Source organism: Gracilinanus agilis, chromosome 2 (assembly GCF_016433145.1).
Source record: "Gracilinanus agilis isolate LMUSP501 chromosome 2, AgileGrace, whole genome shotgun sequence".
Taxonomy (NCBI): domain Eukaryota; kingdom Metazoa; phylum Chordata; class Mammalia; order Didelphimorphia; family Didelphidae; genus Gracilinanus; species Gracilinanus agilis.
Genome location: NC_058131.1, coordinates 529,586,530 through 529,607,944, shown reverse-complemented (window position 1 = coordinate 529,607,944; position 21,415 = coordinate 529,586,530). Strand labels below are relative to the sequence as shown.

Below are 21,415 nucleotides of genomic sequence, written 5' to 3'. Positions count from 1 at the left end.
GCTGGCGGGACTTAGATTCGCTCTTTCAAAAACCCACGGTTCCCGACCCGACTTGCCGGACCGCTAACTGGGCCCTTTTAAGAAGCAAGCCCCCCAGTGACCTCCTCCCCACCCCTTCTCCCCCAATCCCGGAGGAGTGAGGCCCGGAAAGAAGCGCGAGTGGAGTCGCGCGGGCGCCGAAGACAGACGGACTGACTGACAGACGGACAGTCAGTCGGAGCGGCAGCAGCAGCGGCGGCGGCGGCGCGCGAAGAACAGGACACTGTCTGGCGGCCAAGCGGGCTGGCTGCGGGCGGCGGCGGCAGCGGATGGGGACCTTGAGCCGGCCGGTGGCTACGGAGGCGGCGGCAGCGGCAGCGGCAGGGGCAGGGGCTGGCAAGCTGACGGGACAGCGGCAGCGGTGGCGGCGCTGGCGGCGGTGACAGACCCAGGCCCCGGCAGCAGCGACGAGGTGGCGGGGGCTGGCTGCAGCGGCCGGAGCGAGCAGCCCGCGGGGTCGTGAGGGCGCCAGGCCGCCCCCCTAGCCCAACCCAGCCCCACGCCTCCTAGTCTCCCCCCAGCCCTCCGGGGCCCCCAGCAGCCGGGGCCGTGGAGCACCGGGGCAAAGGCCGGGGCCCCCCCATGAAGGAGCGCGACTCAGCCCCGGCCGAGCGGGGCAAGCCGGCCACCTACACCGGGGACAAGAAGGCGAAGATGGCGGCCAAGACCAACAAGAAGTGGGTCCGGCTCGCCACCGTGTTCGCCTACGTGCTGTCCGTGTCCCTGGCCGCCATCGTGCTCGCCGTCTACTATAGCCTCATTTGGCAGCCGGTGGGGGCCGGCACCTCGGGGGGCTCGGGCGGCCCGCCCCCCGGCCCCTCCAACGCCTCGGCCACGGCGCCGGCCGGGACCTCGGGGAGACCGGCGGGGGGCCCCAACACCACGGCCTCGCCGAGGACCGAGGCTCCCGGAGACGCGCCCCCGCTGCAGAGCCCCGGGCCCTCGGCCCGGCTGCTCAACCCGCCCGGAGAGCAGCGGCGGCAGCAGGACCCAGAGGACGAAGCGCCGGCGGCGGCACCGGGGAGTAGCTGAAGCCGCTGTGGATGGGGGTGGGGAGGGAGGGAGGCTGGGAATCCGTCCCTGGCCTTCCCCAACCCCAGAGGGGAGGACTTTGCAGCCGCCGGTGCCCGGCAGGGAGAGTCGGTGGGGTGGGGGTGGGGGATGTGGACCCCCTCCGCGGCAGCTAGCAGCCCCGGGTCCCAATGGGCCGACCGCCTCCGGGCCCGATCTGCAGCCGAGAGAGGGACCGCGATTCGCCGCTGGTTTTCGGTTCTGTCCTCCGAGGACCGTGATGCACCAGGGCCCGAGCCAGGAGGATGGATGGGGTGGGGGGTGGGGAGATTCCCAGCTCCGAACCCTCTTTGGCTCTCTTGGGTATCCTTAAGCGGGAGGGGGTGGCAGGGGCTTTTCCTATCCCTCAGCCCGCCCCAGACTCAGGGGTCGGAGGGAGCTGTAGGGGCTCATTTTAATAAGCTGAAGCTCTCACGAAAGTGGGGAGTACAAGTAGTGGAGCTCAGGTGTCAATCTAGTTGCAATGGCCACAGATGCATTTAATTTATAGAATCGTGTATATAGTTGTTGACATATGCACTTAGAAGCTATAATTACATAGAACTATATATATCTACCCACACCCTGGATAGCTACCGACTGGTGTGTCAAGCAAGGGCTAGTGCCCAGAAAATGCTGGCCCCAAGTGCAGCTAGTCAGGAGGGCACAGTACCTTTAGTCATGAATTGGTTTGTTCATCACCCCCTTCCAACATCCTCCTCCAGCTACACGAAGGCCAGTTGATTTGTGACATCCTTGAACCAACATTTGTTGTTGGATTAGTTTTTAGATTTGTTGACATGACAGTGAAAAAGCCTGAGGAGGAAGGGAAGCAGTTTTTTGGGAGAGTGGGAAATGCAATGACACCTCTACCCTCCCAAGAGGCTTCCTGTTGCAGTTCCAATTATCTGGCCTGGAGCCAGGACAGAAGGAAGGAAAAGAGTAAGGCCCCTCTATGCTTTATCCTTAACCTTCCCATCACAGGGGTAGGCTGGGGGAAATCGAGCAAATAGAGAGGCCGGGAAGAATTTTTCTGTCTTTTTGCTGCCCTTCAAGGTCTTGGAATTACTCCAGTAATCACACTCTTATCAAGCTTAGACTTTCCTCCCTCTTCATCCTGTAGTGAAAGCCTAACCCTCTCCTTGGGACTAAATCTGTTCTGGTGAAATAAGAGCCTTGTCACCAGTTCTCTGGTTTAGGAGCTGTACCACAGAATCAGAAGGGTTGCGGAGGTGGGCTTCAAACTTGTAATTGTGTTTAGGCACAAATAGCTTTTGGTAGCCAGCAAACAGAAAAATCATGTGAAAGGTAAATTGATGTGGTTTTCTCTCCCCTGATAAAGTCTCTATTATGCAGCATATATTTTTTGTTGTGGGGTTGAGAAACAAAAGAAAATGGCATGGCTTAGAAGAAGCAGGAGTCATTCTTTCTATTTGGATTCCATTTCCCTCTCCCATTAGCTATAACCAAGCACTTTCAGTGCAGTGACAGGAGAGCAAACCTCTTAGTATTTCCTTTTTGGGAAAATATGGCACTTTAAGAAAAAAAAAAAGCAAAAAACTTTTCCACCTGTGTGTCCTGAAATGGTTCATCTCTGCTGTTTTCTGGCCTAGTATTTAGCCAGCTGCAATTCAAGTTTACCAGACAGCAGCTATGCTTTAAAGCCATTATCCTGTGTGGGCCAAGATAATAGCATCAGAGCTGTCATAGCCTAAGGACAGGCCAGTAGTACCTTGAGGAGTACAGGCTAGAGGAAGACCTCTTAGCTACTGGCTGTGGTCATTAGGAAGTCTATGGGGCCTTTTTTTTTTTTCCAGTAGGGAGAATGGTGGGGAAAAAACATAAAATAATCACCTTTATTACTTCAATAATAGCCTGCAATTTATATTTACTGTGTGAATTTTTAGTCCTATATTTTAATAATTTGTAAGTTTATCTGTTGTCTCAAGACCTTTTTGAAAAAGAGACCATCTGGGACTCCCCAGCATTCCGGGACTGTCTTAATCCACCTTGGGATCAAAGAATCTAGCAAGACCATTCTAATGTCTAACTGCTGCCCCACTAACTCTCTAAAGCCTTCACTGGAAATGGGACATTTACTCCAGCTCTAGGTGTGAACATGCTCAGAGACCTTATTTATAATTCAGCCATTTAAGATATACCTGTACTCAAAAGTCCTGTATATTTTTTAAAAGTTTTATTTTTCAGGTGAACAAAAATACATTCTAAGAACTCTGCCTAAACCTGTGTGAGAATGTTTTAATTTTTTTTTTCAGGTAACTTGGAGAGGAAAAAAAAAAAGGCAGAGACCAGGAAAAGGCTATCTTCAGATGAAGACAGAGCAGTTTTGAAAGGATTTGGGGGGGGGGGGCGGAACAGGGGTCATCTGAGGGTTCTGACTAGATTGATCAATAAAGGAAGAGATCATTTCACTTTAGACCTGATGCATTCTTAAAATCTTGGGAATTAGGTGTGGATCCCCAAGATGCAAAAGTGTCTTCTGCTCTGGTAACAGCCAAAGTGCCCAAGCTTCACTGGCAGCTTCAACTTTAGTGATGAGCCTGGGAGGCTAGCTTGACAAGGTGGTAGTTGAGGTAAGCCTCAAATTCTTCTGATACCATTACTGCTTTTCTCCCTTTTAAGTTCTATTTCTCTTAAGAGGTTCAAATGGTGAGGACTTAGAAACCCACTGACACCACAGGGCAGTTCTGGCCCGGGGGAGGGGAAGGAGGAGGGTGCCACTTCCTGGCTTTATCTTTAAGGGGAGAGGGAGGGAGGGCCAACTTCAGAAACCTTAAAAGGCAGTTTTGGAAAGGCAGGATAAGAAGGTACAAACATAAGGGATTAGGCACGCAGCAAAGTATAGGGGAAGCAATTCAAATCAACCCATTGTGAGAGAAATGCTGCCCAGTACAAAAGTAGAACTGAGAGCCAGTGTCAGAGGGGCCCCCTGAGGCTTGTGCTTCACAAGAGCTGCTGGGGGGCAGCCTCTGGGCTTTGACATCACCTTGTAGTCTGCGGGGAGGCTTGAAAAAGGTCCGCCCTGCTTTTATTCTCCTCTTCAACCCACACAATAACATTTTGTTAGAGGGCTGAGTAAGGCAGAGCAAAGGAGGAGGGAAGGAGTTACTTAGTTCTTTCAGGCAGCCCCTTCTCTCTCTCTCGAGATGGTTACATGTTGCTTCTACAGCTGTACACAGCTTCACACATTGTGGCACATGACAGCAGTCTGTACTGTGCGATATGCAGGTCCCTGCTGTCTAATTAGAAGGGAATTGTTCCACCAAGACAGGGCCCAATCGGCGGGGGAGTACTGAATGCAAAGAGCTTATTTTCAGGGGTTGGAATCCTAGTTGCACAAATGCCCATTAACTCTCAAGTCAGCAGGGAGAGGTTTAAGCCAAGGAATTGGCTTTCTTTTTGAGTCTGTTTGGTACCTGACATACGAGGACCATTTGAGTGTGGGTGGGTGGGTGTGTTCGAAGTTATGCTTTTATTCTCAGGTATCCAGGAAAAAAAAAACACAACTAAGTGAAATTTGGTTTAGAGATTTCCCTGAGCTGCTAAGGCTATGAGTTTCTGCTTTGAAAAATTTTCTCCATTGATCTGAGGTAGAGAAAAGTATTTCTCCATAGGGTTTACAGAGCATATAACTTAGAGCATAAATCTCTTTCTAAAAATCCTAATAGTATACCTGTTGTGACGCTACTACATTGGAAGCTCCTCCATCTCTGTTTTGTGGTTCTCTGGTTCCAGCGGCAAATTCTCAAATAGTGGGCACTCCACTTAATGTTTGTTTCACTCACCATATTTTGAAATCTCAAGTAGAGCTACGGGAAATGACTTGTTTCCTCTAGAGAAACCGAAAAGATAGAGCCTGCATTTTAGAACTGGTGCAGCTACTTAGAATGAATGCCGCCCAGGGATAGAGGTATTTCTGAATTTGCTATTCCATGACAAATCACAGCCATACCTATCATATTGGCTGCTACAGCAATTGTAGCAGCTACATTTGGCAAAATGTAACTGGCTTTGTGGGTGTGAATAACACATCCTGTGATTTGTGAGAATAAGTTATTGAGGGCATATTGATTTCCTTTTCCAAGCCCAGAGCTTCCTAACTTATTTTAACATCTAGGGCATGCAGGTGTATCTGACATTCTTTTGGACGAGAAGAGTCAAGGCACTTCAGATAGCCCTCTGGTTTTCCTCAGGCAGCAGATGGCATTTCCTATATATTGTTATATTGTAGAAATAGAAAATTACTATGCATATATACATATTTACATATTAAATCTTTACCTTCTCTCAGTTCTAAGAGAGAGGAATGGTAAGGACTAGGCAGTTGGAGTTAAATGACTTAACACAACTAGGAAGTGCCTGAGGCCAAATTTGAACCCAGATCCTCCCAACTCCAGGCCTAGTGCTCCATCCACTGAGCTATTTAGCTGCCCCAAATTACAGTGAATATTAAATAAATTTGCCACACAGATTTTTATATTTCTCACGGGGATAGCTTGGATTGCTTCTACTCAGTTTCTGATTATGTCTTTTGTTTTCTTTCTTGGAATATGCTCATTTCATTTCAAACTGTGCTAAGTGGGGGGAAAGTATGTGGTATAATATAGAGAACACCAAACTGGAAGCTAAATGAGCTAGTCCTAGCTTTTCTATTAATTCTGTGACCTCAGGCAAGCCACTGAAACCCCCTTGCCCTCCTTTATTTCCTTTCCATGCCAGGAACATGGTAAGCAATTAAAAAATGCTAATCTGGCTTTTTGTTTTTACAAAAATGTGATGAGTTGGATGAGATTTTAAAGATCTCTTCCAGTTCTAAAATTCCATAACGTTAGCCTCTTCCCATATGCATCACTTTATAAAGTGGGATCCACTGCCCTCTCTGTCCAGGCCTCTGTTTGCTTGTTGGTATATTAAAAATACCTGCTCCCTCTGCAGTTTTTCAGTTACATCTGTTTCATTTGCTGACACAGCCCCTGGTTTGCTGTTGCCACTGGTGCAATGCTTTTGTTCCTGCCAGTAGGTAAAAAATAGGGTTCTCTTTGGTCACATGTCCCTATTCCTAATAGTCACCTCCACTCCAAGTACAGTAACAGCTATATCTCATATTGGACATAATGGTACAAGTGGGAACAGCTAAGTCATCACCGAGGAACTATCAGCAGCACGAGTGCAAAACCACAGCTTCACTCCATGCCCGATGAGGATTCCGACCTTGCTGCTAACTAAAGGGACATTCTGCTGACTGTACTGAGTCTGTGTATCTTCTATGAACCCCGCTTGCCCGAGAGCTAGCTAGCTAGCTAGCAAGCAGAACTCACTCCCCAATACATGACTACCCCCCCCCTGCACACACACACATCCCTCACAAGAGCATCTGTGATGCATGATCATTCTCTTTCAAATAGCTGGCTATAAACTAGTCTACATATGGCCCATGGAGTTAAGCCTGGTTAGGAAGACTTCCTCTACTGCTGCCTCGTGGATGGATACATCACTAAGTCCTATGTAAGATAATGGCATTCCCACCAGGGGTAGGAGACTTTCATTTAGTCCTCACAAGCCCTCGGAATCAACTCAGGTAACCACATTGTGTTGATTAGTACAGCTCTCCTTTAATTAAAAAAAAACCTACTTTTTGTCTTAGTAACAGCTTTAAAAAAGGACAAGGGCTGGGCAAAAGGAGTTAAGTGACTTGCCCATGGTCACCCAGGTTGGAATCCAGGTCCTCCTGACTCTAAGGCTGGTGCTCCATCCACTGAGTCACGTAGCCATCTTCTCCTAGTTCTGCTTAATCAGTGGTTCAAACTTGTAGATGCGTACATAAAGCAGAGCTGCCCCCTGAAGATAAGGTCCTCCCCCAACTCGTCCTTGGGTAGTATACCAGAATATGCCCCCTCAGCTTTGTGCTGTTGGCTTAGACAATTCCTTTCAGGAAGCCTACAGTGTGTAAGACATTATTACAGATATTGGCTACAAAGACAAGAAAAGAACGCTGGACTTGCTCTCCCACTTAACCGCCTTAATGACTCTGGCCAAATAGATTTATTTTTCTGAGTCTCAGTTTCCACACTTGTAAAATGGGGCACCAGTTTTATCACACCTGCTTCAAAGGATTAAATTTGATAATATATGTGAGAGCACTTTGTAAATAAAGTGCTATACAAATGTAGATATTATTGAAAGAGAGGGGAAACACAGCAAAAAAACTCTGGGAATTAAGGCACCAATCCTTGCCCTGTCAGTGACTGTGACCTTAGTTAAGTCACTATTTTTACTTCTTTCTTTCCTTATCACTAAATGGGAATCTAGTGGTGTGTGTGAATATGCTCTTAGTTCTTGGGAACAAAGATGCCTTATAAACATGAAGTGTTATTTTTTCCAACACAGTGCCTTTCCCTGGGGCACAGGTTACTCAAGGAGGCCGAATATGGAGGAGAAGAAAGTATGGAAGGTAGAAAACTACCTGGCTCAATCTTTTCTTCTGTCACTGTAAGCCAGGGACTGCATTAAGGGGAAGTCATTTGACTTTAACACAGCAAATTTCCAGTGACAACTTCCAATCCTTATGTAACAGGGGAGAGCAACTTTTAGCATGGTGGAGGGTTAGGGGTGAAGAGAAGGCAGGATGGAAAACATCTTCCCAGAATGCAAAGGAAAGGGGGAAATGCCAGTGAGGTTCCTCATTTCTTTGATGACTGTAAAAGACTGGATCTTATTGGGAGGATCTTACTGGGGAGGAGACTTCTGAACTAGCTTCCCCTTTGTCTCCTATAAAGGTACCGATATGTTTTGCTTCCCCTCCCCTGGCCTGCAGCCTGCTGTTCCCCAAGCTAATCCATAAAAGGAGCAGCGGGTGCCACGCACCATTCCTCCTGGTGCCAGGTCTGGCATCAAGTAGATGGATAATAAGTGGCTTTTGACGTCTGAGCTCCTGCAGACTTGTCTAGGAGAAAGTAGCACCAGTTCCTCTTATTTCCCTCCTCTCGAAGCAGGGCTGCATAGCCTTGAGTTCTCCGACTCAATAAGGGTGCTTACTATCCTGTGTGAATGCTTCCTAAACCCTGATAACCTTTCTGCCTCAGGAAGTGGTGCTGAGCTAGGGAGAATACACAGAGATATAAATGGCTCAGCTGGATGAAAAGGGGAAGTTGGGTCTTTATCATCTCCCATCCTTCCCTTCCTCCCCCCAACCCATAATTGCAAGAATTCAAGAAAGGCCCGGACACATAAGAGTCCTAATGATTGTCTCCTTTTTCCTGTCTAATATTGTTATATTGTGGCCCTTCTCCCAGTCCCTGAGACTAATTTTAAGATTGAAAGACATGGGAGCAGCTAGATAGCTCAGTGGATTAAAAGCCAGGCTTGGGAGAGGGGTACAAGGATTTTGGGTTCAAGTTTGACTTCAGACACTTCCTAGCTGTGTGACCCTGGACAAGTCATTTAATCTCCACTGCCTACCCCTTACCATTCTTCTGCCATAGAACCAATAAATAGTATTGATTCGAAGGAAGGTAAGAGTTTAAAAAAAAAATGAAAAGCAGTCAGACCTTCTGGAATTCCAGTTTAAAAAAAAATACATATACCCTTTCCTATAGCTCCTGCCACAAATGCTTCCCTTTTATACCTACATGGGTCCTCTCTGGAAAATGTCTCCGCAGTGCTCCCATGGTTGACAAAGTTTAAACTTGGGGGAGGAGAGTACAGAGGCAAACTCCAAAAACAGAATTGGCTACTGGGGAGAACATTAAAGAAACAGGAATGGTGGTTTGGGACCAGCTCAGCAGCAGCTGACAAGAATGTTAGCGATGTAAACAGAGCAGAGACAGTACAGGGATAAGGGACAGCTCAGGCCCAAGCCAAAGATTTAAATAGAAACTAGAGTGTGAAGTTAAATGGAGAAATGGGCCCCAAATCCTTGTGACAGAATTGATGGATAAGAGAAATCAAGACACCTTAAGAAAAACAAGGTTGATCCACTGAGAAGAGTTTTTTCATCACTGGATCACGCTGGGGAACCTTGTAGCTTCTGTGACCGTACAGTAATTCTTAGTTTAAAAAAAATTGGAACTAAGTTATGTTGGGCTGGATTGTGAGAATGTCAGGATTATATAAAAATGCTTCTCTTTAAAATTTCATAGTATGCCTTTCCCTTGAGCTAAAATGGGACCCAGAACAAGCCTATCCTCAGACCCTCTCTCTTGTTCTGTTTTTGATACTTGATCTAATCCAGCTCACTGCCTTAACAGCTCCAGACATAGTCCCAGATTGCCTCCCATATTTTTGCAAGGATTGCCCCTTTTACAGTCTGTTGGCCTTCCCAAATCTTTCTATACCAGGAGCTTATGAAGGCCAGGCTAAGATTTCTAAGAGATTTGTGTTAAGAACATGTTATTCCTCTAAGTCTATGGAAATAAACTCTAAGCTTTGGGACAAAGCAGTGAAGGTTTGCTCCAGGTTAGAGATCTTCAGGTTAGCAGAATCAAAAACAGGCAGGGCATAGGAAAAGGGGGTTCAAGGTGGGTGATGCCCAGGCACCAGGAGGTATCCACTCCAGGGCCCAAAGAAGATTTTTTTAAAAATGAGTTATGGGGGGCAGCTGGGTAGCTCAGTGGATTGAGAGCCAGGCCTAGAGACGAGAGGTCCTAGGTTCAGATCCGGCCTCAGACACTTCCCAGCTGTGTGACCCTGGGCAAGTCACTTGACCCCCATTGCCTACCCTTACCATTCTTCCACCTATAAGTCAATACACAGAAGTTAAGGGTTTAAAATAAAAAATAAAAAAAATTAGTTATGGTTTGGGGAGTTGGCCTGACCTAGGAAGGACATAGTGGGACAATGGCAGGGGATATCTACGCTAACCCTTTCATACCTTATCTCAGAAAATAGTTCACATTTGGTCAGGAATACTTAATTTTATTTGCCTTAGCTTACAATTTCCTTCAAGTGGAGACCCTTCCATAGCTAGTCACCATTCTCTTCAGCTTCTGATGTGGGTTAAAGCCTGAATCTGTGCCATTGTTTCTCTTGACACCTTTTGGGGAAATACTCAGCAAAGTTGAGATTGCTGCTTCCCATTAAGCGAAACGCCACCTCTTCAGTGCCATCCCACCCTGGGTTCCTCCAGCTCAGGAAACCACTAGAAAACTTAAATTATCACTCACAGTTCCTTATTCTACATCCATCATTCCATAGTATCACACATGCAGACACAACCACACACATTTCTCAATGAAGGCGGCACCACATCTGGACAGGTGACGGCTTCTTGAGGGCAGGTGTAGTTAGAGGTCATCCTAATTCAAGGCCAGGCTCCTCTCTAAATCATTTTCCTTTGAGGAGAGGGCCTCCAAACGCTTTATACCAACTAAAGGGAATTATATGTATCCAACTAGAAAATAAAGATCTTCCAGTGTCCCAGACTGGGAACTGGGTTTTCCATCTTATCCTAGAGTCCAAAAATACGTCCCTCAGGGACCCTACTTCCACATGAACAGAAATATCCTCAAGCCCTGAAATGATTCTCTTACTCTATTCTCACACCAACCTCCGAGTTCTCGCTAATCTTTTTTTTTCCATCCTTTTCTCACTCTCTACTATGCACAGGCCCACTTAGACCTCTTTTAAAGGCAGCGTTTCGTTTCAGGAGTGATTTTCCACACCCTGAAAGTAGAGGTGGTGATCCTATGAGGGATCCCAAGGGGTCCAAGGACCCCAGCATTCTCCTACATATCCAGCAACACAAGCCACCAGCCAGGATCATGAGTTTCCTTCCTCATACTCCACCTTTTCAGTCATGCACCAGTCGGACCTCATATCTTCTGAACTGTCCAAGGTTCATTTTTCTAGCAAAGGGATAAACCTCCTCTGGCAGGTAAAAAGCATAGCTAAGATGGAAAAGTCAGAGATGGACAGCAATGGGCAATGCTCAGGAAGGAAAAGGAAATATGTGATGAAGTCTAGGGCCTAAATGATAAGATCCAGGAAATGAGATTCATGAGGGAAGGATAATACCAGGTACTCAAGGGAGTTGACTATAGGTAGTGATGCCCAAAGGAGTCCCTGCTTTTCCCTCTTCACTCTGAAAGACAGAAGGAGTGGTACAGTAGTTAACCCTAGAAATCCTTCTTCCCACCCTCACCCCAACTCTGTAGAATGGGCTACAGCTAAGATGCCAATTCAAATCCTGCCATACATCCCAGATTAACCCAACTAATGGGTTCTTCCCCTCCACACTGCTAGCAAAATCATCTTGTGCCATTAGCTGAGTCACCTTTCACTTCCTGAAACAGCTTTGGGAGCAGATGGCAAAATTCTGAGAACTTAAGTGAAGAAGCACCTAAGTGAGTCAGGATACAACGCAGGGGAGTTTGAAAGAGCACAACAGGGCTGCTAGGTAGCACGGGGGATTGAGCACTGGACCTGGCTTCAAAGCTGACCACAGATATTTTCTAGGTGTGTGACCCTTGGCAAGTCATTTAACCCCGATTGCCTCCCCGTTATCGTTTCTTCTGTCTTAGAACTGCTACTAAGACAGAAGGTAAGGGAGAAAGAAAGAAAGAAAAGGAGGAAGAAAGGGAGGAAAGAAGGAAGGAAGGAAGAGGGGAAGGAGGGAAGGAGGGCAGGCACAGGATTTGACCACTGGTGTGAAAGCTGAATCAGGAGGGCAAGGAACCCTCAAACTGGTGGGGTGAAGCTACTCAATAGACCAATTTGAAATATCCTGGGCTCTAAGAAGGGACGGGCCAACAAATGAGGGAGGTACATTCTGGGGTCCTGAACTCAACAAGCTGCTTCTGCTCTCATGACGTAGAAGGCAATGGCTTGCAGGGGACACTAGAGGGGGATTGGGACATGGTGCCAGCTGCTTCAGAATCTGAGGTGCTGGCATGGGAAGACTACAGGTGCATAAGCTTGACTGTACACACATGTGCCCACACTGATGTACATGTGAAATCCAGGGAAGGAGAGAGCTCCCTCCCCTCAAATCAGTCTTTCTGTTAGTTTGCCAAGCTGCTTAGCCAGCCTGGCACAGCAAACCAGAAGCCAACAGTTTGTTACCCAGAAGGCTTCGGGTTCTTGATTCAGCACTTCCTTTCTTTCCCTTCCTAAGCTCCCTGGTGTAAGAGACCTGGTCCACTCACCATCTTCTGGGGGGGGAAGGGTTAATCTTGGTCCTGTTCATCACAACTCTCATCACTCTCTTCCTCTGGTTGGTTTTTCTGGATGGACTGTTTAACTGTGCCAAGCTGCTCCTGAATGCTAGTCTGGTCTGAACTATCTTCACTGGGTTCCGGGGAACTTGTCTTCAGTAGTTCAGGGATCTCTTGGAGGCACAGCTCTGCCATATCATCGCTTAGTTTCTGGGCCTGATCTGAAGTGTCAGGAAAGAAGAGGTGTATCTCTTTGACACTAGCTTTTGCAGTGGGCTTATTGCTCCCACTTGCCCTGGGCACAGGGCTGTTAGCATCTCCTGGGGAGAAGAAAGGAAGCACAGGCACAATCTTCCGGGAAGACCTGTCTAAAGTGGACACTGGGTTGCCACTGCTGAGCTTGTCTTCTTCTCTCTGGTGCCCATCCAGGCTTGCCAGGCTTGTGATAGGCCCCAGAACACTACAATAGTCACTGTGTTCCAGACTCCCTTGTTTCTGTGTGTCGTCCTCCTCATTCTGTGTCCTCTTCGTTTTGTGAAGTCCCTGAAATAAAGTACAGGCAAGATGAGGCATTGAATTTAGGGGCCTTTCTCCTTGTTCCAATCACATCCTTCAGGCACCCACCTGATTCTCTAACTCCAACTTGAGACAGGTTTGTTCTTCTGCCTCTTTCACGTCCCACCTGTCAAGACAGCATATGGCAGGCATCACTTTCTCTCTGCCCCCTGCGTCCCCTCCTCTGTTTGATGTATCTCCCAAGGGAGAAACTTAGGTATCAATGATCATGCAACCAGTTTGAGAACCAAATGAAAATAATTCAGAAGTTTTTTCCTTCTCACTTCTGTTTTGGGACCCGAAGAACTGTCCCACCCACCCTGCTGACTCTCCCCCCCCCCCACCCATCCCCACTTCCTTGAATGCTTCCTTGCTTCTGGATGCACAGCTGCTGTTTATCGTCCTACCCACACTACTTCATCCTATGGGGACTTAAGGCATGTCCCTGCCTGTGCTGCCTGGGAAAGGCATGCCAGGCAGCACCTCCAGGGATGTCGCTATTGTAATTACACTACAACCTCCCAGCGGTCCTGGGCTCTTGCTGCTGACAGCCTCTCCCAGCAGCTCATTAACCTGCAACAAGGGATGGATCCAGGTAGGAAGTGACCCTGCCCCAGAGGGACGAGAGCACCAGGCACCTGGGCCTTAGGCTCTTTGGTGTCCTTTGTCACAGGCAGGGAGAGAAGGAGGAGAGGAGGAAAATGTATCTGGGCAAAGAAGTCAGCCTTGGCTAGGGATACTCACCTGGCACCCAAAGCCTGATTTTGCTCACCCTGGTGCCTATTACCTGCGGGCTCGGCCAGTTAGCCTGTCCTTCCCACGGGCTTTACTGCTCATGGCTGGTACCACCTTGGGTTTACCTAGGTTCCCACTGTAAGCACCACCACCTGCAAGAGAAGATATGTCGATTAACCTGACTCAATTCAACAAGCATTTATTAAGCACTTACTGTACGTATGAGGTGCTGTGGATACAGATAAAAGATATAAATCTGCCTTCAAAGAGATTATTATCCAATGACATGTACACAAACAAATATGCTACAAAGTAAAATCCAATATGGACAAAGGAAAGGTCCCGATAAAGTGCTCTAAGAAAACTTCAGAAGGGAGAATTGGGAGAAAATCAAGGGAGGCCTCTTAGAGGAAGTGGCACACAAGAGCAGTGTCAGGTGGGTGGATAGGAGAGAAATCAGGATCTCTGATCCACTAGCCTGGGGCTCTGTGTGTCTTGCTAGGGGACTGGGAAAATGTTAAGACCTTTGTTCCACCAGCCCTTTCTCCCAAATCTGCAGATCCCGATTACCTCTTTCATCAGGGAGCAATGGCCGAAGCTGGAACTTCCGGTAGTTCTTGGGTCCTGTGGGAACAAATGGGACAGGAAATGGTTTTGGATCCCAAGTAGGAATGATTATGATAACTTACATGTATGCAATGCTTTCAGTTTAACAAAACACTTTCCTCACAACAGCCTTGTGAGAAAGGTGGTTCAAGTATGGGCCCCATGTTACAGGTTAATCAACAGGCATTTATTGAGCATCTAGTACATGCCAGCCATTGTGCTCAGCCTCAGAGAAATTAAGTGACTTGTCCATCATCACAGAGCTTAGAAATCCACATCCCTTGACTCTGAGATCAGTGCTCACCCTATCGCACCATGCAGTTCAGGTAGGGAATGTGTCCTGAACAATGATTCTTCTGGGGCCCAGTGATTAAAAGGGGGAAGCTAAGAATCATAAAAGAGACCAACTATGAGGGGAGCTCAAACTACCCACCCAACATCATCACTTACCCTTACTTCAAGTTTCTCCACTCAAAATTGTCAGAAAAGGTAAAGAAAGTAAGATGCAATGCACAGAAGGACCTACTCACCCTTTTTTCTGCTCCCCATTGGAAAGCTCAGATTCCCGACTTTGCTGGCATCCTGAAACCTGTTGAGAAACAAGAATTAAGTTTCCACTAATGTTCCTGAGCAGTTGAGAAGCCAGAGTGTTTCAACAGGAATATCTCCTGTTGGTCAGTCCTGAATTCCTCAAAGCACCTTCCTCATAGTCAAGTGTAACAGAGTCAACGTGAACTGAAGGACACGGGGCCCAGGAGATAAGACCAAAAGTGCAGCATGAAACATGGACTACAGAACCCAGCAAAAAGCCTAGAAGCCCAAGGAAGGTCCAAGGATCCTGCCTCTGAGAATTTTTCACACTATACCCAAAAGGGCAGAGCCCTTGCCCTGTGCTCCCTCCCCAGCCACATGGTCTCCCTCTTGCAAAAGCACATACGTATGTATAGACTTGTCTAGGTCCCAAGGGCGACGCCACTCCCCCTGAGCATCTCGGTGCCGTGCCAGGCGTGCAAGGTCAATCTGCTCCCTCTCTTGTTTCCATCGAGCATAATCCCTCCCCAATTCCTGGGACCCTAGTCCCATAGCCTGGGATGAGGGAAAAGGGGTAACAGTTAGGTCTGGAACTAGGGGCTCCCAGAATCTTTGCAGAAGAATGGACAAGGATTGAAAGTTATGACACGGATAGGCTAAGGAGGACATGGGAAAGAAAGGAGTGTTTGCCACCCAGAGGTCATTCTTGGAACTGGGAGGTTCATCGAAGGAGTCTGAGTGTGAATAGCAATGATTTCCTCTTCAGTCTTCTCTCTCCACGTGCAAACCCAGCCCAAATGCTGGCTTGGCCACCTTGTAGAGGGTAGTTCTTGGTGGCTCCTCTTGCTATAGTTGAAAGCTCTTGGGTACCTCAGGAGTGTTCACCAGAAACGAGAGGCAAATTCTCAGAGCCACCCCCAGATAGGGTAGATGCCTCTTTATATCACATACAACTTTCTCTGCTGCCCTATAACTCCTACTACCCCTTAAATGCAGTATTTAGTCCCCTGGAGCTCTGGAATCCTTGATCCTGGCTGGACCCTATACATCCTGGAAGACTTACCTTTTGTCCAGGATCCATAGTGATTGCTATTTGCATGGGACTTCCTAGATTGGAGCCCCCTCTTGAAGGGCCTTCCTCTTCTGGGTCCATAACCTTCGTTGACACAATCCGTTTGCCCTGGAGATGTTGGATGTGAGGAGAGAACAGAGAAAACCCTTCAACTAGAAAGAGTGGGAGGGACCCATTGCAGTCTCCCTTTGCAGGAGACCCTGATCACCCAATAGTTTGGGGTTGGGAGCTGGGTACCTGACTGTGGCTGAGCATCTGGTGAAGCAGAGATTGGTCCCTCTCTCTAGGATTCTCCTTCAGCATAGCCTTACGCTGCCCCCAGGGAAGTCAGGGAATCACCTCACCTTGGCTTTATTCTCCATGGTCACTGCCAGCTGAACTCTCTTCCCCAGGCGGAAGGTAAAGGTGTGATCGTCCTCATCCTCTTCTTCCTCCAGTTCCCCAAGGTCCTCTTCATTCTTTGCTCCTGGGCTGTTGGAATGACTGCTTGCTCTCCTATCACAAACCACCCGCTTCTCCTGAAGGAAATTACTTCCTTAACCCTCCAGGCTTCAGAATGAAGGCTAATCTGGAGACCCACAAGCAGAATAATGAACTGGGACTTGGGATGCTCCAGTTATTTGGGTTTGTTCACCTCCCACCCCCACCCCCATCTTCATAAGCCAGTAATGACTCTCTCTGGAAATCCGCAAAAGAGCATTATCGAAGCCCTGAAAATCAGTTTGTTCCACAATGAGGCTCGCATGCCAGCAGCATTAGACTCTATGGAGGCCCAGTGCCATCCAAGGGGGCAGGGAAATGCCTTAGTGACCCTGTCACCCAAGAGCTGGGAAATCTTTGGAGAAGAGACAATAGGGCTTTGTCCTTAGTCCTGATTCCTTCTTTTTCTCTTCTCCAATGGGTTTTTAACTCCTGGATGTTTAAACCTCGCTACCCCAGATTTCAGAGGAAAAGAGTTAGTGTTGTCTTCAGCAAAAGAAGTGGAGGGCAATGAAGAACAGGAGGGGAAGGGTACAATAGGCAAGGTGAGGGTGAAGAAGCTGTTTTTCATGACCCCTAGACATAGCCCAAGGAAAGAGAAGTTGCAATCTCGGGGCTTGTCTTCAGTCTCTTGGTGAGGAGCAATCAGGAAGTATAAGGGGTTATGGGAACTTAGGATAGGGGGGAAGGAAACAAGCATTTCTTAAAGTGCTTACTGTGAGCCAGACACTGATAAATGCTTCACAAATATTATTTCGTTTGATCCCTGCAAAGTAGGTACTTTAATATCCCCATTTTACAGTTGAGGAAACTGAGCCAGATAGAGATTAAGTGACTTGCCCAGGGTCACACAGCTAGTAAGCATCGGAAGAGGGATCTAAATTCAGATCTTCCTGATTCCAGGGCCAACACAACACCCTCCTAGACACCTAGCTGCCTCCACAGTAGGCATTTAGTAAATGCTTAAAGAATTGATTTCAGTTTAATTAAGAGAAAGTTAAGTGATTTCGTGGCTACTTCCTGAGGCCAGTAAATGGGTAAGAGAAACACCTCTTTGCCTTTAGAGGAATCAGGCAAAGCCACCCACAGGGTCTTGGGCTGACTATCCCTTCCCACCTGTGTATGCTCTCATATGGAACCCAGACTTACGCTATGAGCCTTGGTAATGGTAATGGTAAGTCCATCCGTTCGGTGTGGCCGAGGAGCCGTCACAGCCATGCCACCCTGCTCTGCTTGCCTCCGGTCTTCCTCAATCTCCTGTTTGATATCCCGATAATCAACTCTGGAGCATCTCATAGACATAGCCTCCACCCTTCTCCCTCAGCTTCTTTAAAGAGATAATATATCCCAAATGAACAAATGAAAATGTAATTTATTAAGTCTTTACTATGTGCCAGGCTCTGAGGTCTCAAAGGGAAAAGGCCAGACAGTCTGAGACAGACAAGAGAAGGCATAGCCACCAGCCCTCCCCAAGCTGGGTGCTGTGTAGAGAAGAAGGGAGAGGTGCTACCATGTCCTGAGAGGTTTAACCTCAACCCAGGAAGAGACATACAATTGTGGATACAAGCAAATAAAAAGATCAAAGCATGAAGATCTAGAAATACAGTCTCAGAGACAGAGGGACAGGTATCTAGAGCCTATCAGACAGTCCCTGAGTCAGAGGAACTGGTGTCTGGAGCCTCCCAGATGGACTTGCCAGCAGCCCTCAGGCTTGCCTTCCTGGCTCCCCTTGTCTCACCTTCTCTAGCTAATATGCTTTCTGTGTCCTTGTTTCTCCCATCTCCTCCATCCACCTCTTTTAATTGCCCAAGCCTCAATTCCTTCATCTCTCCCCACCCACCACCCCATTCCCACCCAGTCCCCTGGCCCCCTGCTGACCTGGTACCTGCGCAGTAATGCTTGGTTCTTCCTTCTCAGTGCCATAATTCTCCTGTCCAGTTCTTCATCTTTCTGCTCTTTCTTTCGAAGCAGAGAGTCAGCCACCCCAGTTCCCTGTGAAGCCCTATGGCTCAGCTCAGGCACTAGCTCACATTTTCCCACTTAGCCAGTCCTAGAGCTCATCAGACTCCCTATTTCTCTCTTATCCCCATGAGGTTACAACCTGCTGGCTCTCCTAGCTTCATAGGGAAGAAGTGCCATAAATATGACGATTGCCCATGACCTCAGTTTCCCCTCCTATTGACCAGCTCAGACTAAGGCCTCTCTCCTGGGCTGTCCCCAAGAAGGGGAGCCAGAGCTGAGATTACAGGAAGGAAGGAGAAGCAGGAGAGGCAACAGAGGTGATGGGCCCCATGGAAGGTGGATTATCATATCCCCAACACACTGCCAGTCTGGCATTGTAAGCCTGGATATTGAAGGGGAGAAGAGCAGTGAAACATCTCTGTGTCTGTCTGGTTGTTAGTAACTACTGCCTCCTGGGGTCAAATGGGTAGAGGAATCCCTGTAGCTGCCCATTGGGGATCTTTTTCAGGCTCCTCCAAGTTCCCAGTGCAGCCATGAGCAACCACCCCATTCTCCTTTCCTGCCCCTCCTCCTCTGTGCTCTCCAGGGAGCAAGACTGCTGAGCCTGGAAAGGGAGTTATAAATGGCTCTGCCTCTGGCAACAGGAACCTGCTGTAGCTGGGAACCAGCCAGGGGATTCAAGAGGTTGGATGGGGTGGGCTATTTCCATCCCAATCCCAGAACCCTAAAGAGAAAGAAGTCACCTCTCCACTTGTCCCAAGTCCCGAGACTCCCCAACCCCCCTGCACCCCGAGTCTCATCTCCCACCAGTTCCACCAACAGGGCACTGGCAGGAGCAGATCCCATAGGCCCTGTCCCCTTGGTGCCCTTTACTGCCAGCTGTCTGAATAGCAAAGATCCAGCCGGTCAGGCTGACAGGCTGGGGGTGGGGAGGCTCTAATAGGCCCTCCTCTCTGAAAGAATTGCTTTCCCACTTCTAACATCCACAGAAAGGACTTGAAGTTTCCCTCCTCCTGTTCCCTCCCTCCCCAGGGCCAAAGGCCCCGAGTCCCAATGCCCACCTGGCAGGAGCCCTTTCCCCACCCTCCCTCCCAGCTATGTCCATCTGTCTGCCCACAGCGGCCAATCTCCCTTTTTGGACTGGGAGAGAGCATTCTAGCAGGCCTACCAGCTCCTCCCACCCACCAGAGAAGACCCTAGCCCCACTCCCTGGCTCCAGCCAAGGGGCCACTCACAGCCGGGTACATAGCAGCAGCAGCAGCCTCAGCAGCAGCAGCAGCAGCAGCACAAGGCACGGAGGAGAGGATTTCAGAGCAGCTCCCTGGGGAAGCCAGAACCAACAGAGGAGAACTGGACCTGGGGCCTCTGCCGGCCTCTCCCAGCCGGCTCTGCTGCCTCGCACACGAGATCATGTTGTGATTACAAGAGAGTGCTCTGGGCTCGGGGCCAAGCGTGCCTCAGCGGCGCCACACCAGTCCCACCCACCCATCCAAGCACACACACAGCCGGTGAGAATTGAGGACATGGGCCAGCCCAGCCAGCTCGGCCTCTGCTGGCCAACATTCCCATTCCCTCTCCCTGTCACGGGGTGGGGACGAGGGCCATAAGAGCCGCCATGGCCTGCTGGACAGGGCGGAGGGGGCTGATACTTGCCAGGTTCCTGATTAAGGGAGTTTGTTTTTTCCTTTTCAAGGATTGGAATTGGCAAAAATGTCCAGAATTCAGGAGCCTCCCTCTTTTTGCAAACTCCTATCCCTTCAGCAGTCTCATCACTAGCTCTCTCAGAATCCTCGGGCACTCAATACTCTGATGCTTCTGTGATTTCATCAATGGGACTATTTCCTTGAACAAAGAGGTTCACAATTCATTGGTGCCCTGGCCATCCAATGCTATCCTCAGCCATCTTCTCCCATGGATTGCAGGTGGATAAGAGGAGTATGACTTCAGGATGAATATGGGGCTTATAAACAAGAATCTTTGGATTTATTTTAAAAAGTTTACAGTTTCCCAAAGGCCATCGTCCAACTCATTCTCTTCTTGTTCAACCTATCAACCGACAGGCGTTTAAATTTCTGCTGAGGACCAGACATTGTGTTGGGTCCTAGGGATACAGGTACAAAGGAAAAAGCAATTCTTGGTCACAGGTAGCCTATGATCTAATGGAGGAAACAAGAAATACATATAAAAATATACAGATCATAAATACAACAGGAATAAAAACAAACATGCTCACTTTCGGTTGTTATCAATCGAGTCTGACTCTTCATGGCCCCATTTGGGGTTTGTCAGCAGAGATACTGGAATGGTTTGTCATTTCCTTCTCTGGCTCATTTGACAGATGCTGAAACGGAGTCAGACAGGATTAAGCAACTTGCCCAGAGTCACAACTGGTGTCTGAGGCCAGATTGGAACTCCGGAAGAGGAGTCTTCCTACTTCCAGCTAGGCATTCTAGGTACTGAGGCACCACCTAGCTGCCCTATACAAATATATGCAAAGTAAAATATATTCAAGTAGCCTGGGAGGTAGGTGCTAGCAGTTGGGGGAAGCAGGAAAGACTTTAGTTCTAGACTAAGTTCATTGTCCATTTTTAGTGCCTGTTTAAGATACAGAAAGGAAGAAAACAAGCATTTGTTATACGCCTACTACGTGCCAGCTAAGGTGCTAAATAAGTGCTTCATGAATCTTATCTGATCTTCACAACAACCCTGGGAATTAGGTGCTATTATTATCCCCATTTTACAGGTGAGGAAACTGAGGTGGACAGTAATTAAGTGACTTATGCAAGGGGCACAGCTGCCGCAAGAAATAGGTAACAATGGATGAACTCTTCCCCTTCCAAACCTATGTAATAGTCTATAGGCATTCTTCATCCACTTGCTTTTTCCTCCGTACATAGTTAGAACTCCTTGGGGATGGTGGTGAATCTCACTTAATTGTCTCTGTACTGTTTTTTGGTTTGATTTAAGAGCAGGGTAGGGGGCAGCTAAATGGCTCAATGGCTAGAGAGCCAAGGCCAGAGATGGGAGGGCCTAGGTTCAAAAATAATCCAAGATACTTCCTAACTGTGTGACCCTGGGAAAGTCACTTAATTGGTCCAGTTGCCTAGCCCTTAGCACTCTTCTGTCTTGGAACCAATACTTAGTATCAATTCTAAGACAGAAAGTTTAAAAAAAAAGAACAGAACAGAACAGAACAGAACAGAAATAGGAACTG

At 48.1% G+C, this 21,415-nt stretch overlaps 3 protein-coding genes across 4 annotated transcripts in view; 2 read left to right on the top strand and 1 right to left on the bottom strand.

Moving 5' to 3' along the window:
- The window catches only part of LOC123234084 (uncharacterized protein FLJ37310-like), a 16,849-nt gene extending 16,347 nt beyond the window's left edge, over positions 1-502 (top strand). Inside the window, exon 2 of the mRNA XM_044660029.1 lies at positions 211-502. Coding sequence (XP_044515964.1) covers positions 211-502 — 292 coding nt within the window. The remainder of the gene's footprint in view (positions 1-210) is intronic.
- INAFM2 (InaF motif containing 2) lies at positions 259-1,071 on the top strand. Its single transcript, XM_044660028.1, has one exon. The coding sequence runs from the start codon at positions 622-624 to the stop codon at positions 1,069-1,071; it is 450 nt and encodes a 149-aa protein (XP_044515963.1). The 5' UTR covers positions 259-621.
- A 2,200-nt stretch (positions 1,072-3,271) lies between these two features.
- CCDC9B (coiled-coil domain containing 9B) lies at positions 3,272-19,613 on the bottom strand. 2 transcript variants are annotated; one of them, XM_044665131.1, is made up of 12 exons: positions 19,437-19,613; positions 18,118-18,231; positions 17,389-17,496; positions 16,104-16,277; positions 15,751-15,867; positions 15,094-15,242; positions 14,687-14,745; positions 14,121-14,174; positions 13,603-13,702; positions 12,885-12,942; positions 12,252-12,803; positions 3,272-5,320 (listed from the first exon to the last, which is right to left on the bottom strand). In XM_044665131.1, exons 1-11 carry the CDS (start codon positions 19,611-19,613, stop codon positions 12,273-12,275), a joined length of 1,641 nt encoding a protein of 546 aa, XP_044521066.1. In that variant the 3' UTR covers positions 3,272-5,320; positions 12,252-12,272. The 2 variants fall into 2 exon arrangements, with proteins under 2 accessions (XP_044521066.1, XP_044521065.1); XM_044665130.1 differs by lacking the exon at positions 3,272-5,320 and adding an exon at positions 10,009-11,188.
- Positions 19,614-21,415: the final 1,802 nt, after the last annotated feature.